Source organism: Trachinotus anak, unplaced genomic scaffold (assembly GCF_046630095.1).
Source record: "Trachinotus anak isolate AG129_WGS33_773 ecotype Australia unplaced genomic scaffold, CSIRO_AGI_Tana_v1 ptg000035l, whole genome shotgun sequence".
Taxonomy (NCBI): Eukaryota; Metazoa; Chordata; class Actinopteri; order Carangiformes; family Carangidae; genus Trachinotus; species Trachinotus anak.
Window position 1 is genome coordinate 134,498 of NW_027273886.1, and position 10,879 is coordinate 145,376.

General features: G+C 42.7%; 2 protein-coding genes across 3 annotated transcripts in view; one reads left to right on the forward strand and one right to left on the reverse strand.

Annotated features, from left to right (window-relative positions):
- The window catches only part of xpo7 (exportin 7), a 216,384-nt gene that overhangs the window by 17,541 nt on the left and 187,964 nt on the right, over positions 1-10,879 (forward strand). Inside the window, exons 22-27 of one of the 2 annotated variants that reach the window (XM_071472087.1) lie at positions 884-1,098; positions 1,428-1,566; positions 1,702-1,859; positions 2,092-2,190; positions 2,340-2,467; positions 3,070-3,206. In XM_071472087.1, the coding sequence (XP_071328188.1) occupies positions 884-1,098; positions 1,428-1,566; positions 1,702-1,859; positions 2,092-2,190; positions 2,340-2,467; positions 3,070-3,163 (833 nt within the window). In that variant the 3' untranslated portion in view covers positions 3,164-3,206. Of the gene's footprint in view, positions 1-883; positions 1,099-1,427; positions 1,567-1,701; positions 1,860-2,091; positions 2,191-2,339; positions 2,468-3,069; positions 5,809-10,879 lie in introns of those variants that run through there. The other variant, XM_071472086.1, reaches the window with a different exon arrangement.
- pbdc1 (polysaccharide biosynthesis domain containing 1) lies at positions 6,730-9,283 on the reverse strand. Its single transcript, XM_071472088.1, has 6 exons — positions 9,191-9,283; positions 8,757-8,822; positions 8,367-8,426; positions 7,967-8,107; positions 7,278-7,389; positions 6,730-7,183 (listed from the first exon to the last, which is right to left on the reverse strand). The coding sequence occupies exons 1-6, from the start codon at positions 9,218-9,220 to the stop codon at positions 7,092-7,094; spliced, it is 501 nt and encodes a 166-aa protein (XP_071328189.1). The 5' UTR covers positions 9,221-9,283; the 3' UTR covers positions 6,730-7,091.

Here is a 10,879-nt window from a genome sequence, read left to right on the forward strand (position 1 = left end):
TAAGAGTCCTGACCCAAAGTAAAACAACAAGACATTATGACACAAATGATCATAAATAAAAGCAGACAACAGATAAAACACAGATTAAAACCTGATTGATATTGGATTATTGATTTTTTTGGATCAGTATTTGAATGTTCTAATTATTTTTTTACATTAACACACAACAGACACATTTCTTTTATTTATGGTTTGTGTTTGAATTACTTTGATTAAATTACATGTTAATTAGAATTAGTTTGAACTCATCAGCCTCCATGTTCAGACCCTGATGTGTAAAACTGATGTTAACACAGATTATAACACATTTTAAAATAAAACTCATCATGAAATATTGTTTCATCCTGTGTCTTTTCACAATAAAAGTGAATTACCATAGTTTATAATTTCAAAATTAAACTGATTAATATGATTATTTATCTCATGATGCCTTATTGATTTGACTTTGAACACTTTGGGTCTCTGTAGTTTTAAAGGTGTCTGGATAAACTGTTGTTGTTTTGATTGATTAATTGTTTTAATTATTTGCTTTTATTTTCCATCAGTTGTCATCAGTGAATTTTTGCCTGTTGATGATGTAAATGAGATTTTTCATGATAGAAAACTACATGAGAATCAGCATCATGACGTGTGTTTGCCTGAGTGACTCAAACATCACAACCACAGTAAAAATATTCAGCTGTTCAACAATCAGATGATTAATCAGTTCATTGATTAATTGACTGATGTGTTTCCTCCTTAAATTAAATGTTTTGTCTATATCTGTTTGCAGACGTCACCACAGGCTCTGGAGACATTTTATAAACCAATCGATCAATTAAAAACAGTAACAATCACTGATTTCCGCCCTGACGCCTCCATCTGTTTGTCTTCCTCTTCGTAGGGAATCGTATCCTGACGCTGGGAGAAGTCCCGAAGGACCAGGTGTACGGCGTGAAGCTGAAGGGGGTCAGCGTGTGTTTCGCCATGCTGAAGGCCGTGCTCAGCGGGAACTACGTCAACTTCGGGGTCTTTCGTCTGTACGGCGACGACGCTCTGGACAACGCCCTGCAGACCTTCATCAAACTACTGCTGTCCATCCCCCACAGTGACTTACTAGTAGGTTCACTTGAGTGTGTTGGGGGCGGGGCCTCTGACAGGTAGAGGGTCTGTGTGAGGCTGCAGACGAGACATGCAGCAAATAAACTTCACATTTTAAACACAGAATAATTTTTTGAGGTGTTTATGAAGAGATCTCAGACCCCTGGTATTACGCTCTACTACCACAGTTAATTATTATATCTACTATTGATTAATCTGTCTGATTGATTGATTAATTAATAGCTTCGTCTGTAAATGTCAGAAAATTGAGAAAAATGCTCATCGCAGCTTCTAAAAGCCCAGAGACAGTTTCAGACGCTCTGACCCGGCTCCTCCTGTCTCTGCAGGACTATCCCAAGCTCAGCCAGTCCTTCTACTCTCTGCTGGAGGTGCTGACCCAGGACCACATGAACTTCATCGCCAGCCTGGAGCCGCACGTCGTCATGTACATCCTGTCCTCCATATCAGAGGGGCTCACCGCGCTCGGTAAAACGCCCGCAGGTCAGACCGTGTTTTAAAGAGCGTCTGCACGTCCCTGTAGTTGTTTCATACGTGTGTGTGTGTGTGTGTGTGTGTGTGTGTGTGTGTGTGTGTGTGTGTGTGTGTGTGTGTGTGTTTCAGACACGATGGTGTGCACAGGCTGCTGCTCCAGTCTGGACCACATAGTGACCTACCTGTTCAAACAGCTGTCCCGCTCCACCAAGAAGCGCCCCACTCCGATGGCGACGGACGATCGCTTCCTGCACATCATGCAGCAGCATCCGGAGATGATCCAACAGGTGAGATGATCTGCTCCGACATTTATACCTGAGACCTTTTCTCTCCTCAGTCATGTTTGCACAGATGGTTTCACAATAAAGGTCTATAACTGCCTTTACATTAAAAAACTTTTATTGTGAAGCAGGAAGTGATGATGAGAAATAAAGAGAAAATATTAAAGCTCTTATTGTAGCGGGGTCAGGTCTGTCTGATCTGAGGTCAGTGTGACACTGACACTGTCCTGTTGTGCAGATGCTGTCGACAGTTCTGAACATCATCATCTTCGAGGACTGTAGGAACCAGTGGTCGATGTCACGGCCTCTGTTGGGCCTCATCCTGCTCAACGAGAAGGTAAACGTCACACACACCTGGATCATCTCAGACACCACACTCTGTGTGTGTGTGTGTGTGTGTGCGTGTGTGTGTGTTAACGTGTGTGTTTGTTTTCACGTGTGTGTGTGTGTGTGTGTGTGTGTGTGTGTGTGTGTGTCGTCTTGCAGTATTTTGCTGACCTGAGGAACAGCATCGTCAACAGTCAGCCCCCAGAGAAGCAGCAAGCCATGCACTTATGTTTCGAGAACTTGATGGAGGGAATAGAGAGAAATCTACTAACAAAGAACCGGGACAGGTGAGTCACGTGATGTCACACCTGAAGAAGCCGTGTTCACGTTACAGATGTGACAGATGTGTATTTACAGATGTGAAACATCAGTGTGTCTGTGGAGCAACAGGCTGCTCACACTGTGGTGACTGGTTTTAATCAGAGCTTCACAACCTTTTCTGTCTCAGTAACAACTTGACGGAACGTCTTCAGATTTGGCTCAAACTTTCACTTCTACTGAAGTTATTCGATTTTGGTGTTCAAAGGTCAAAGGTCAAGGTCGTGGTGACCTCACAAAACATGGTTTGGGCCTTGTCATTGTAATGTCCCTGGAACACCTTGAGGGAGTTTCAAATTTTTACAAAATTTGAAGGTAAAAAAAAAAGAGTCAAAGGTCATGGCCATGGTGACCTCACAAAGCACTTTTAACAAATACTCAGTTATTATTCAGTTGAGACGTTCATGGTCCTCAGAGGATGAATCCTGCTGACTCACTGACTGTCAGAAACACTTCCTCACATGTTGAATAATGTTTTTGTGTGTGTGTCCGTGTGTGTCCGTGTGTGTCCGTGTGTGTCCGTGTGTGTCCGTGTGTGTCCGTGTGTGTGCGTGTGTGTGCGCGCGTGCAGGTTCACTCAGAACCTGTCGGTGTTCAGGAGAGAAGTCAACGACAGCATGAAGAACTCAACATACGGCGTCAACAGCAACGACATGATGAGCTGACATTCCACACAGCAGAGTCTTACCCAGCTGCAGACAGAGCTCACCCCCCCCTCACTCCTCCACAGCCTCCTGCCCCCCCCCTCCCCAACCCTCTCTGCATCAGCCTCCCTCCCTCCCCCCTGGGCCCGGATGCCTGGGGATCATCTCCTCTCCCCGATACACGACGTATGGGACCGTTGATTAACTTCAGCGAATAACCCCCCCCCTCCCACACACCCCCCCTGCCCCCACCCCTCCCTCCTCCTTTTTGATATAAGCATATATAAATATATACAGATCTATTTTAAAGCCAGTCTGCGTTGGTCTGACTCTCTGGCTGTCCTAACAGAGGAGGGGTCGCATGTCTCAGCACTCTGATCACTCACAGGAGGGGGGGTGCTGTACACGGAGGAGAGGTGGGGGTGAGGAGAGGTGAGGAATGCTGGTAAATGTAGTAATCCGCTTCTGCCTGCCTTGTATAGAAAAACACACAAAAAACCAAGTGTACATTTTTTTTCGTAACATTTTGAACAATGTTTATAATGATCGACTTTAAAACACAAAGCTGAGTTGAGGAAAAACAAAAAAAAACAAAACCGTGTGATTGAGCTTTTTACAGTGTAGTGAGTTAGTGCAACTGTCTGTCTGCGTGGGGAGCGAGCTTTCCACAGAGCGGGGGGACGGTGAGGATGGGGGGGGGAGTACACTGAGGAGCACTCAGGCTGCAGAGCTGTCACAGGAGGAGGGAGCAGAGGTACACACACTAACACAAAGGGAGAGTCAGAGCGTCCATGTTGTACATTTTTCTCAGTCTCTGGTCGAAGTGATGTAAATAGCCACGTTAGCCCGACGCGCTTTAAAGGGACAGTTCTGCTGTGTAGGCTCTCGTGACTGTGTCCGGTCTGACTCCGAGTCCTTCAACTTTCTTCAGAGGAGATTCTGTCGGTAACGAGCTGCGCCGGCCTCCAGAAGCTCCGAGAACAACGTGATGACTTCATCTGTTCAGTCAAAAGATGAATCAGTAAAATATTAAAAACCATGAAACCAACAGGAAACTGAACAAAAACCAGAGATGGATCATTTCAAACTGGAGCTGATTCATGAGTCAATCAATTTCAAATTTTAATAATCCACTAATCATTTCAATCATATTTCAGATCAGTAACAAAGATCCTCTGATTCCAGCTTCTCTAATGTGATATAAGCTTCAGCACCAACATGAAGACGTCTCCGTGGAATCTGGACCATAAATTCTCACCTTTTATAAACTGAACGATGAACTGATGATCAAACTAACTCACAGACTCTGGATCAGCCACAGTTTGTTGTGATCAGTTGATCATCAGCCCAAAGATCGAGAAATCTTTTACACTTTGCTTCAACTATTAAATTATTAACAGTTTCCAGTTAATTTGACAGATGAATCAACAGCAGAACTTAACTCAGATTAGTTCACTGTTACACAGCTGCAGCAGTTCATCAATTAATCAATTAGTCAACAACAAATTAAATTTTTTTTTTAAATCTCTGGTTCCAGTTTTTCTCTGAAAACATCATTTTTCACTTTGATCTGATGTTTTATTGACAAAACGATTAATTAGGAGATTAATCAATAAAGACAAACAGTAAATGGTCAGCTTTGTTGCAGCTCTGGTTTGAAATGATTCTTGTGACCTTGACGTTTCCGTGGTAACCTCAGGGTTAAACGTCTCCGGTCTACACGTGAGGTGACGCGGAGCCAGAACAGGCACAAAGATGAGGTTGGAAAATGCCGTCATTTTCCCTTATGACGTCCGTCTGGTCCGGCCCGGCTCCGGCCGAGGTCTGGCCCGGCTCCGGCCCGGCTCCGGCTGAGGTCTGGCCCGGCTCCGGCCCGGCTCCGGCTTTCTCCTCTTAATCAAAGCGGCTGATGAGGCCCTGGCGTCCTGGAGCCTCGTGTTCACACACTCGCTTGTTTCCCTGCGGCGATCGATGTGTAAGCAACATGGTCACGGCTACATTTTCCCCTCTGGTAGGCTGGGTGCAGTTTCCACCATTTTGTTTACACTCTGGATTCCTTGGACCAGGTTTTGGGACTGCCCCCCCTTTTAGGTCCTGCAGTGGAGTCCTTTTGGTGTGTGTGTGTGTGTGGGTGTGTGTGGTGTTGTGTGTGAGTGTGTGTGTGAAGTGGCTCTCTGTTGCCTGGTGTGTGTGTGGTGTCTCATGGTGCTCGTGATGGAGCTCAAACAGCCAAGGTCTGTGCCACCGTACAGGACAAAATATTATTAATATTGATGATGATGATGATGATGGAGGGGAATCCAGCGTAGTCCCCGGTCATCGAGACGTCCGGCCATCAGAGCTCCCTTGAAGGAATCCAGTTTAGTTTTAAACGTCTGAAGAACATTGAACCTTGGTAGAAGTCAGAACAGTGTAAAGAGAAGCAGGAGTGGAGTCATTAGCAACTTGTGTTACTCTCTACGATGTTGCTGCTAACTGTTTGTGACAACTAGCTCATCTCTAACCATGTCAGCACTCATGGATGTTTATTGAGTTCCTAATTTTTTGGTTTGTGTCCCTGATGTGAATGTGTTGGGTCCATAGAGTGAATAGCTGTTTGAGTTGTTTGGATGTCTGCTACATATAGTGTAAGCATTGTGACTGCAAATAAACCTCATTGATTTTTACCTCGCTGCCTCTGTTTTTTATCCAGGTCTCATTAACGGAGACCTGCAGGTCCTGAAAACTCTCACAAAGCATTGAATTCAAAAACAAAGGCCTGGAGCCCCCCGGAGGCCCCCAGTGACCCCTGGTGGCCCCCAGTCAACTGGTGGAGCGCATACCACGAAGGCTCAGTCCGTACTGCAACGGCCCGGGCTCAGGGAGAGACTTTCCTGTCTCTCTCTCTCACTGCGGCAATAATAAAGGAAAAAATGCCCAAAAATTTAACTAAAAAAAAAAACAAAACCTCGGAAGGTTTTAAAAACGCTGGAATTTAATTTAAAACAATATCAATTAAATCTTGAGAGATGTGATACGTCTGTAACTGAACCATCAGCAAACACTCAGCGAGGACGAACAGGAAGGTTTACCAAGAACAAAGTAATTATTTTTATTTGGTGACTAATAATAATAATAATAATAATAATAATGATGATAATAATGCAACTTTCCATGTATCCAGGTTCAGGTTGTGTTAATTATATCATTAGAAATTATTAACTATCATTTATTTCCATCATCGTTTCATCCTTTGGTTTGATTATGAAACATGTTAAATTACTTTGAGGTGATTTTAAAAAAAAAGTAATTTAACTTGTTCATTTCTGCAGAAACTCTGATAAATTCAGTTTTTTTTATCCTATTTCTACAAAATGTTCCCACTTTTCCCACAGTTACTAAAAACAGCCAAGTTTTTGACCCGCCTCCTTTTAGAAAGATTAGTGATCTTTTTTTTTTTCTTCTTTTAAGCATGTGAAAACATTCAAGTTTCTTTTTATATGCTAATGTGATGTTTTTCAGGGAAAATGAATTTCTTTCATATATGTTAATATAATGTTTGTCAGGTTGACCTGTTTACCAGATGTGAGTGAAGTCTGACTCGCTGGTAAAATGTATCTGACTCTTTATTTGCCGTTCACTCAGTTTCAGACAAACAAATGAAACTTCAGTGTTTTTAGAAAATAAAAAAGCACTTGTGATGATTGGCACAATAAAACTTTAAATACAAAATGATTCTGTTGAACAAACAAACGGAGGAAAGTTCAGGATTAAGCCAAAAAAAATAAACATTTATGGAAGTTTTCATAAAACTTAAAGACGACTTGTTAAATTAAAATAAAAGATGAATCCTCAGGAGACAGAGTTCGACAGTTCATCTTTGATTCCTCCACTCGTCCGGTGATGGTGTGTGAGGCTGCATGGGGTCATTACTGGTTCCTTACTGGGTCATTACTGGTTTAACTGGAGGCTAGCTCTTCCCACTTTTGGCCTTGAACACAGCGTCGTTGAAACCTTCTCTGTTGCGGGCGATCTCGATGGCGAAGAACTGAACTCTGGTGGCTGAACCAGGATAAAATCAGAGATCAGTCACTTTAGTCTCACTTCTCTAAATCATCCTAAATCATCACAGAGTGTTTTCTACAGTGTGACTCACCAAATATAGTGTTCTCCTCTGTGTAATCCTTCTCACAGTCCAGACGGAGCAGAGTGCCGTAGTTGAAATCCTCGACGAGTCCTTCAAACTGGTTACAGAACGGACGCCACCTCTGCACAAACAGTTACAGTAAATACACTAGAAACAGGTTGAGCGTGTTCGAAACAGCAGGTCAGGATTTGACAACATGATTTGAAGACGTTAATCAGAACGAGCAGAAATCCTTTAGTTCCTCAAACCTCACTGACCTCCTGACCTTTAAATCCTTCTTTCATCCAAACTACAAACTGGATTTTCTTTGTCTGTGCCCATGCAGATAATTCTGATTTTCTTTTTCCAGGTTTTCAGAAGTTTTCCCAATTCAGTGGGAAGAGTAGAATTTATTTTAACTAATATTTAAAAAATTCAGCAGCAGCTTCTCTTTCCCGTCACTCTGAATAACACATCTGTATCCTCAGAAGTCAGCAGCAGTTGGACTGAGTCAACACTAACATCTGTGATATAACCAGGTCATTTCAAATTCGACTGCCAGAAATTCCCATCTCAAGTGAACGCAGCATAACAGTGCAGATGATAAACATCATCTGAAACAGGAAATCAGTGTTTGTAAATATAAAAAACTGTTTCCTCCTGACAACAGCTAACAGGAAATGATCTACACCTGAGGTCTGTCTGTGCGTCTCACTGACCTCTTTGGCCTCGTCAGACTTCAGGTCGTCCGCCTTCAGCAGCTTTATGTCGAGCTCTTTGAAGGTTTCTCTGAAGCTCGAGTAGATTTTGTCGTCCAGCTTCGTCAGCTTCAGGAACTTTGGCTCCACTGAGGAAATGAGCTGGAGACAGAGGAGGGGGTCATGAGGGGGTCATGAGGGGGTCAGTGTTGGCTCAGGTGTTAATGTGTGTGAAGAGAATCTAGTCTGGTTTATTAATCCACAATCATCAACATCTTTTAAATTACTTCTTCAAACTTTCCTCTTTTTTTTTTTTGCTCCTTTTATTTCATTCTGGTGCTGATTTGTTTTACGCTGTTTTTCTGTGTTACGGTTTAATATTATTTAAAAAACAAGAAGGACAGTCGATGGAGGGTCTCACATTGAAGTAAACCTCTGCGTGGTTGTACGCCTTCATCGCCCACATGACCTCGAGCCGCGGCTGAAAGAAGAAAAGTACACAGAGGTCAAAATGTATGACGACTTCATACATTTCTACAGAATAAAGTCTTTAGAGTTCGTCAGTCCTTGACTTATTTACACAGCCCAACAACATTTAATGTGACTGTGAGAATATTCTCATTAACTAATGTTTTGAATGTCTTTATTACAGGATGAAGGAGTTGGAGGCAGTTTAAGGTTCAAGGATGGTTGAGCATGAACATGTGATTTTAATGTCCGTTTGCTGCAGGAGTTGGACAAACGTCTGCCTGCATGTTCACATGACTGATGGAAACATATACAGGGCTGAAGATGGAGAAAAGTCACTTACATCATTTCCATACGCGTCTGCGGGGAGGGACAGAGCATGTGCAGCCGCCGAGGCCCCCTCCACCCCCTGTGAACCAACACAGACACAGACATTACATCAGCTGCTCACAGATCTGAGGTCACAGGTCAAACACAGTAAACCAGGCCCGACATCACATCAGGCTCTTTAACATGGACAAGTTAATAACAATGGAAACACGTGACACGTCTCACTTCGGAGTTAATCCACAGTTTTGTTTCTACACGTGTTTTCCTCTTGGCTAACTAGCATTAGCAAACTCAGCTAACTATCCTGCTTCATTAAAGCTTTTAAGTTTCTTTTAATTCATTTCTGTTTTATCAGACTTGTTGCAGACTCCTCGGTGAAGCAGCTGACGCATACACAGCAGAAACACAGGACACATGAACAGAACAGTCCGTATTTTCAGTCCTCACCAGAGAGGCCAGTCCATCATCCGACGCCATTTCTCCAACCAAAGATCGTCTGGGTCAAGATGAACCACTGCTGATGTTTGGCCTGGCTTTAACAGTGCCCCCCCCCCCCCCCCCCCCCCCCCCATTGTGGCTAAACTAATACAATATTATCCACATAATTAACTCATTAAAGTTGTTCATGCCGCTATATGTTATATATGTATTTAAAATATTACACAAACATGCGTCATTTTGTCTCCCATCGTAGTTAATGGGCAGCTATGAACACAATTAGCCTTTAAAGCATCACCCGGCCGTTTAGAACACAAATAATAACAAATATAAAGAGAGATGACATTTTACTCGTCAAAATGTCGAAATATGAACAAAAACACGGCAATGTTAATTCGTTAGTTGGTAAATACGCCGAACACTGATGTTAGCATGTGTGAAATCATGCTAGGTGCTTAGCTAACGCAGCGCTTTAAAAACGACGCCAGTTTAGATCTTTTATTAACGACGCGTCTCACTTGTGTAATTTTCTCCACATGAACGTTTCTATAACTTGAACAGACTCATGTTGCTGTAACTAACAGTAACAGACCAGTTCAGGCAGACAAACAGCAGAGTTAACTATCTTGCATCTTTTTACTCTCTGTGCTCAACTGTGACACCTCAATGACGTCACTTATTTAAAGGGGCAGCATCAGACTCAAAATCAGTTGCTATATTTTGACTCTGTTAGTCAAATTTCGTATTAGAAATAAGATAAATAAAAACGTGAAGGTAAAGAATCACAAAGATTAAACAGTTCATTAACTCAATTTGGTTTTTGGTTCATTGTTAAAATCCAAAGCCTGTTAATACGTGTGAACTGGGGCTTTCACCGGCTCAGCTGCTGATTTCTCCTTTATAAACATGTAATCAATGTAATCAGAAAATAACCCTATAAAATCCACAGGTTTTTGTCATATATATATATATATATATATATATATATATATATATATATATATATATATTCTCACACATAAAAATACAAATATTTTCACACAGATATAAATAAAAATAAAAATGTATTACATTTAAATTAAAAAATGAAATCAATGACTGAAACCATCTGTGGTTAATTCTGCCACCTTGTGGCCAAATGATAAATTTCATTTTCTACCTTCCTTCAAAAACTGTTCTGTTTCCTGTTTCTTCCTTCGTTTCCATCAATAAAACATGATCTGCTCTCGGTGTTTGCGCCTGTACTGTGTGTAATATATACTGAGACTACAGGGGAATGATGAAACATGAGAAATAACAAAGATATTAATATTATTGATAAGATATAATTTGAATGAAATAAAATGAGAAATGAGCCTAAAATGAAAGGGCTGCCACTGAGACAGAATAAAGCAGCAGCTACAACATAACGAGCAGCTGCTGTTGAAATGTGGCTGATGTTACAGATGTTACAGATGTTTCATGGTTGTTAATATCACCGCCCGCTGCTCCTGGTGCAGGAGGTCAGGTCAGAAGTGATGCAGCGGTGATGGTTCCCGGTCGGGCCCCCCCCCCCCTCTTCCCCCTCCCCCCCCTCCTCCCTCCTCCCTCCTCTCCCTCCTCCCCTCCCTCCTCCCCCCCCCCCCCCCCTCCTCCCCCCTCCCTTCCCCCTCCTCTCCCTCCTCCTCCTCCCCCCCTCCTCCCTCCTCCCTCCTCTCC

Excerpts from the sequence above, each read along its gene's own strand:
- pbdc1 (XM_071472088.1), bottom strand. The coding sequence starts at position 9,220 with ATGGCGTCGGATGATGGACTGGCCTCTCTG. Across the intron at positions 8,427-8,756 it reads CAGACGCGTATGGAAATGAT|CCGCGGCTCGAGGTCATGTG; the intron begins GTAAGTGACTTT and ends TTCTTCTTTCAG. Across the intron at positions 8,108-8,366 it reads ACGCAGAGGTTTACTTCAAT|CTCATTTCCTCAGTGGAGCC; the intron begins GTGAGACCCTCC and ends CTCTGTCTCCAG.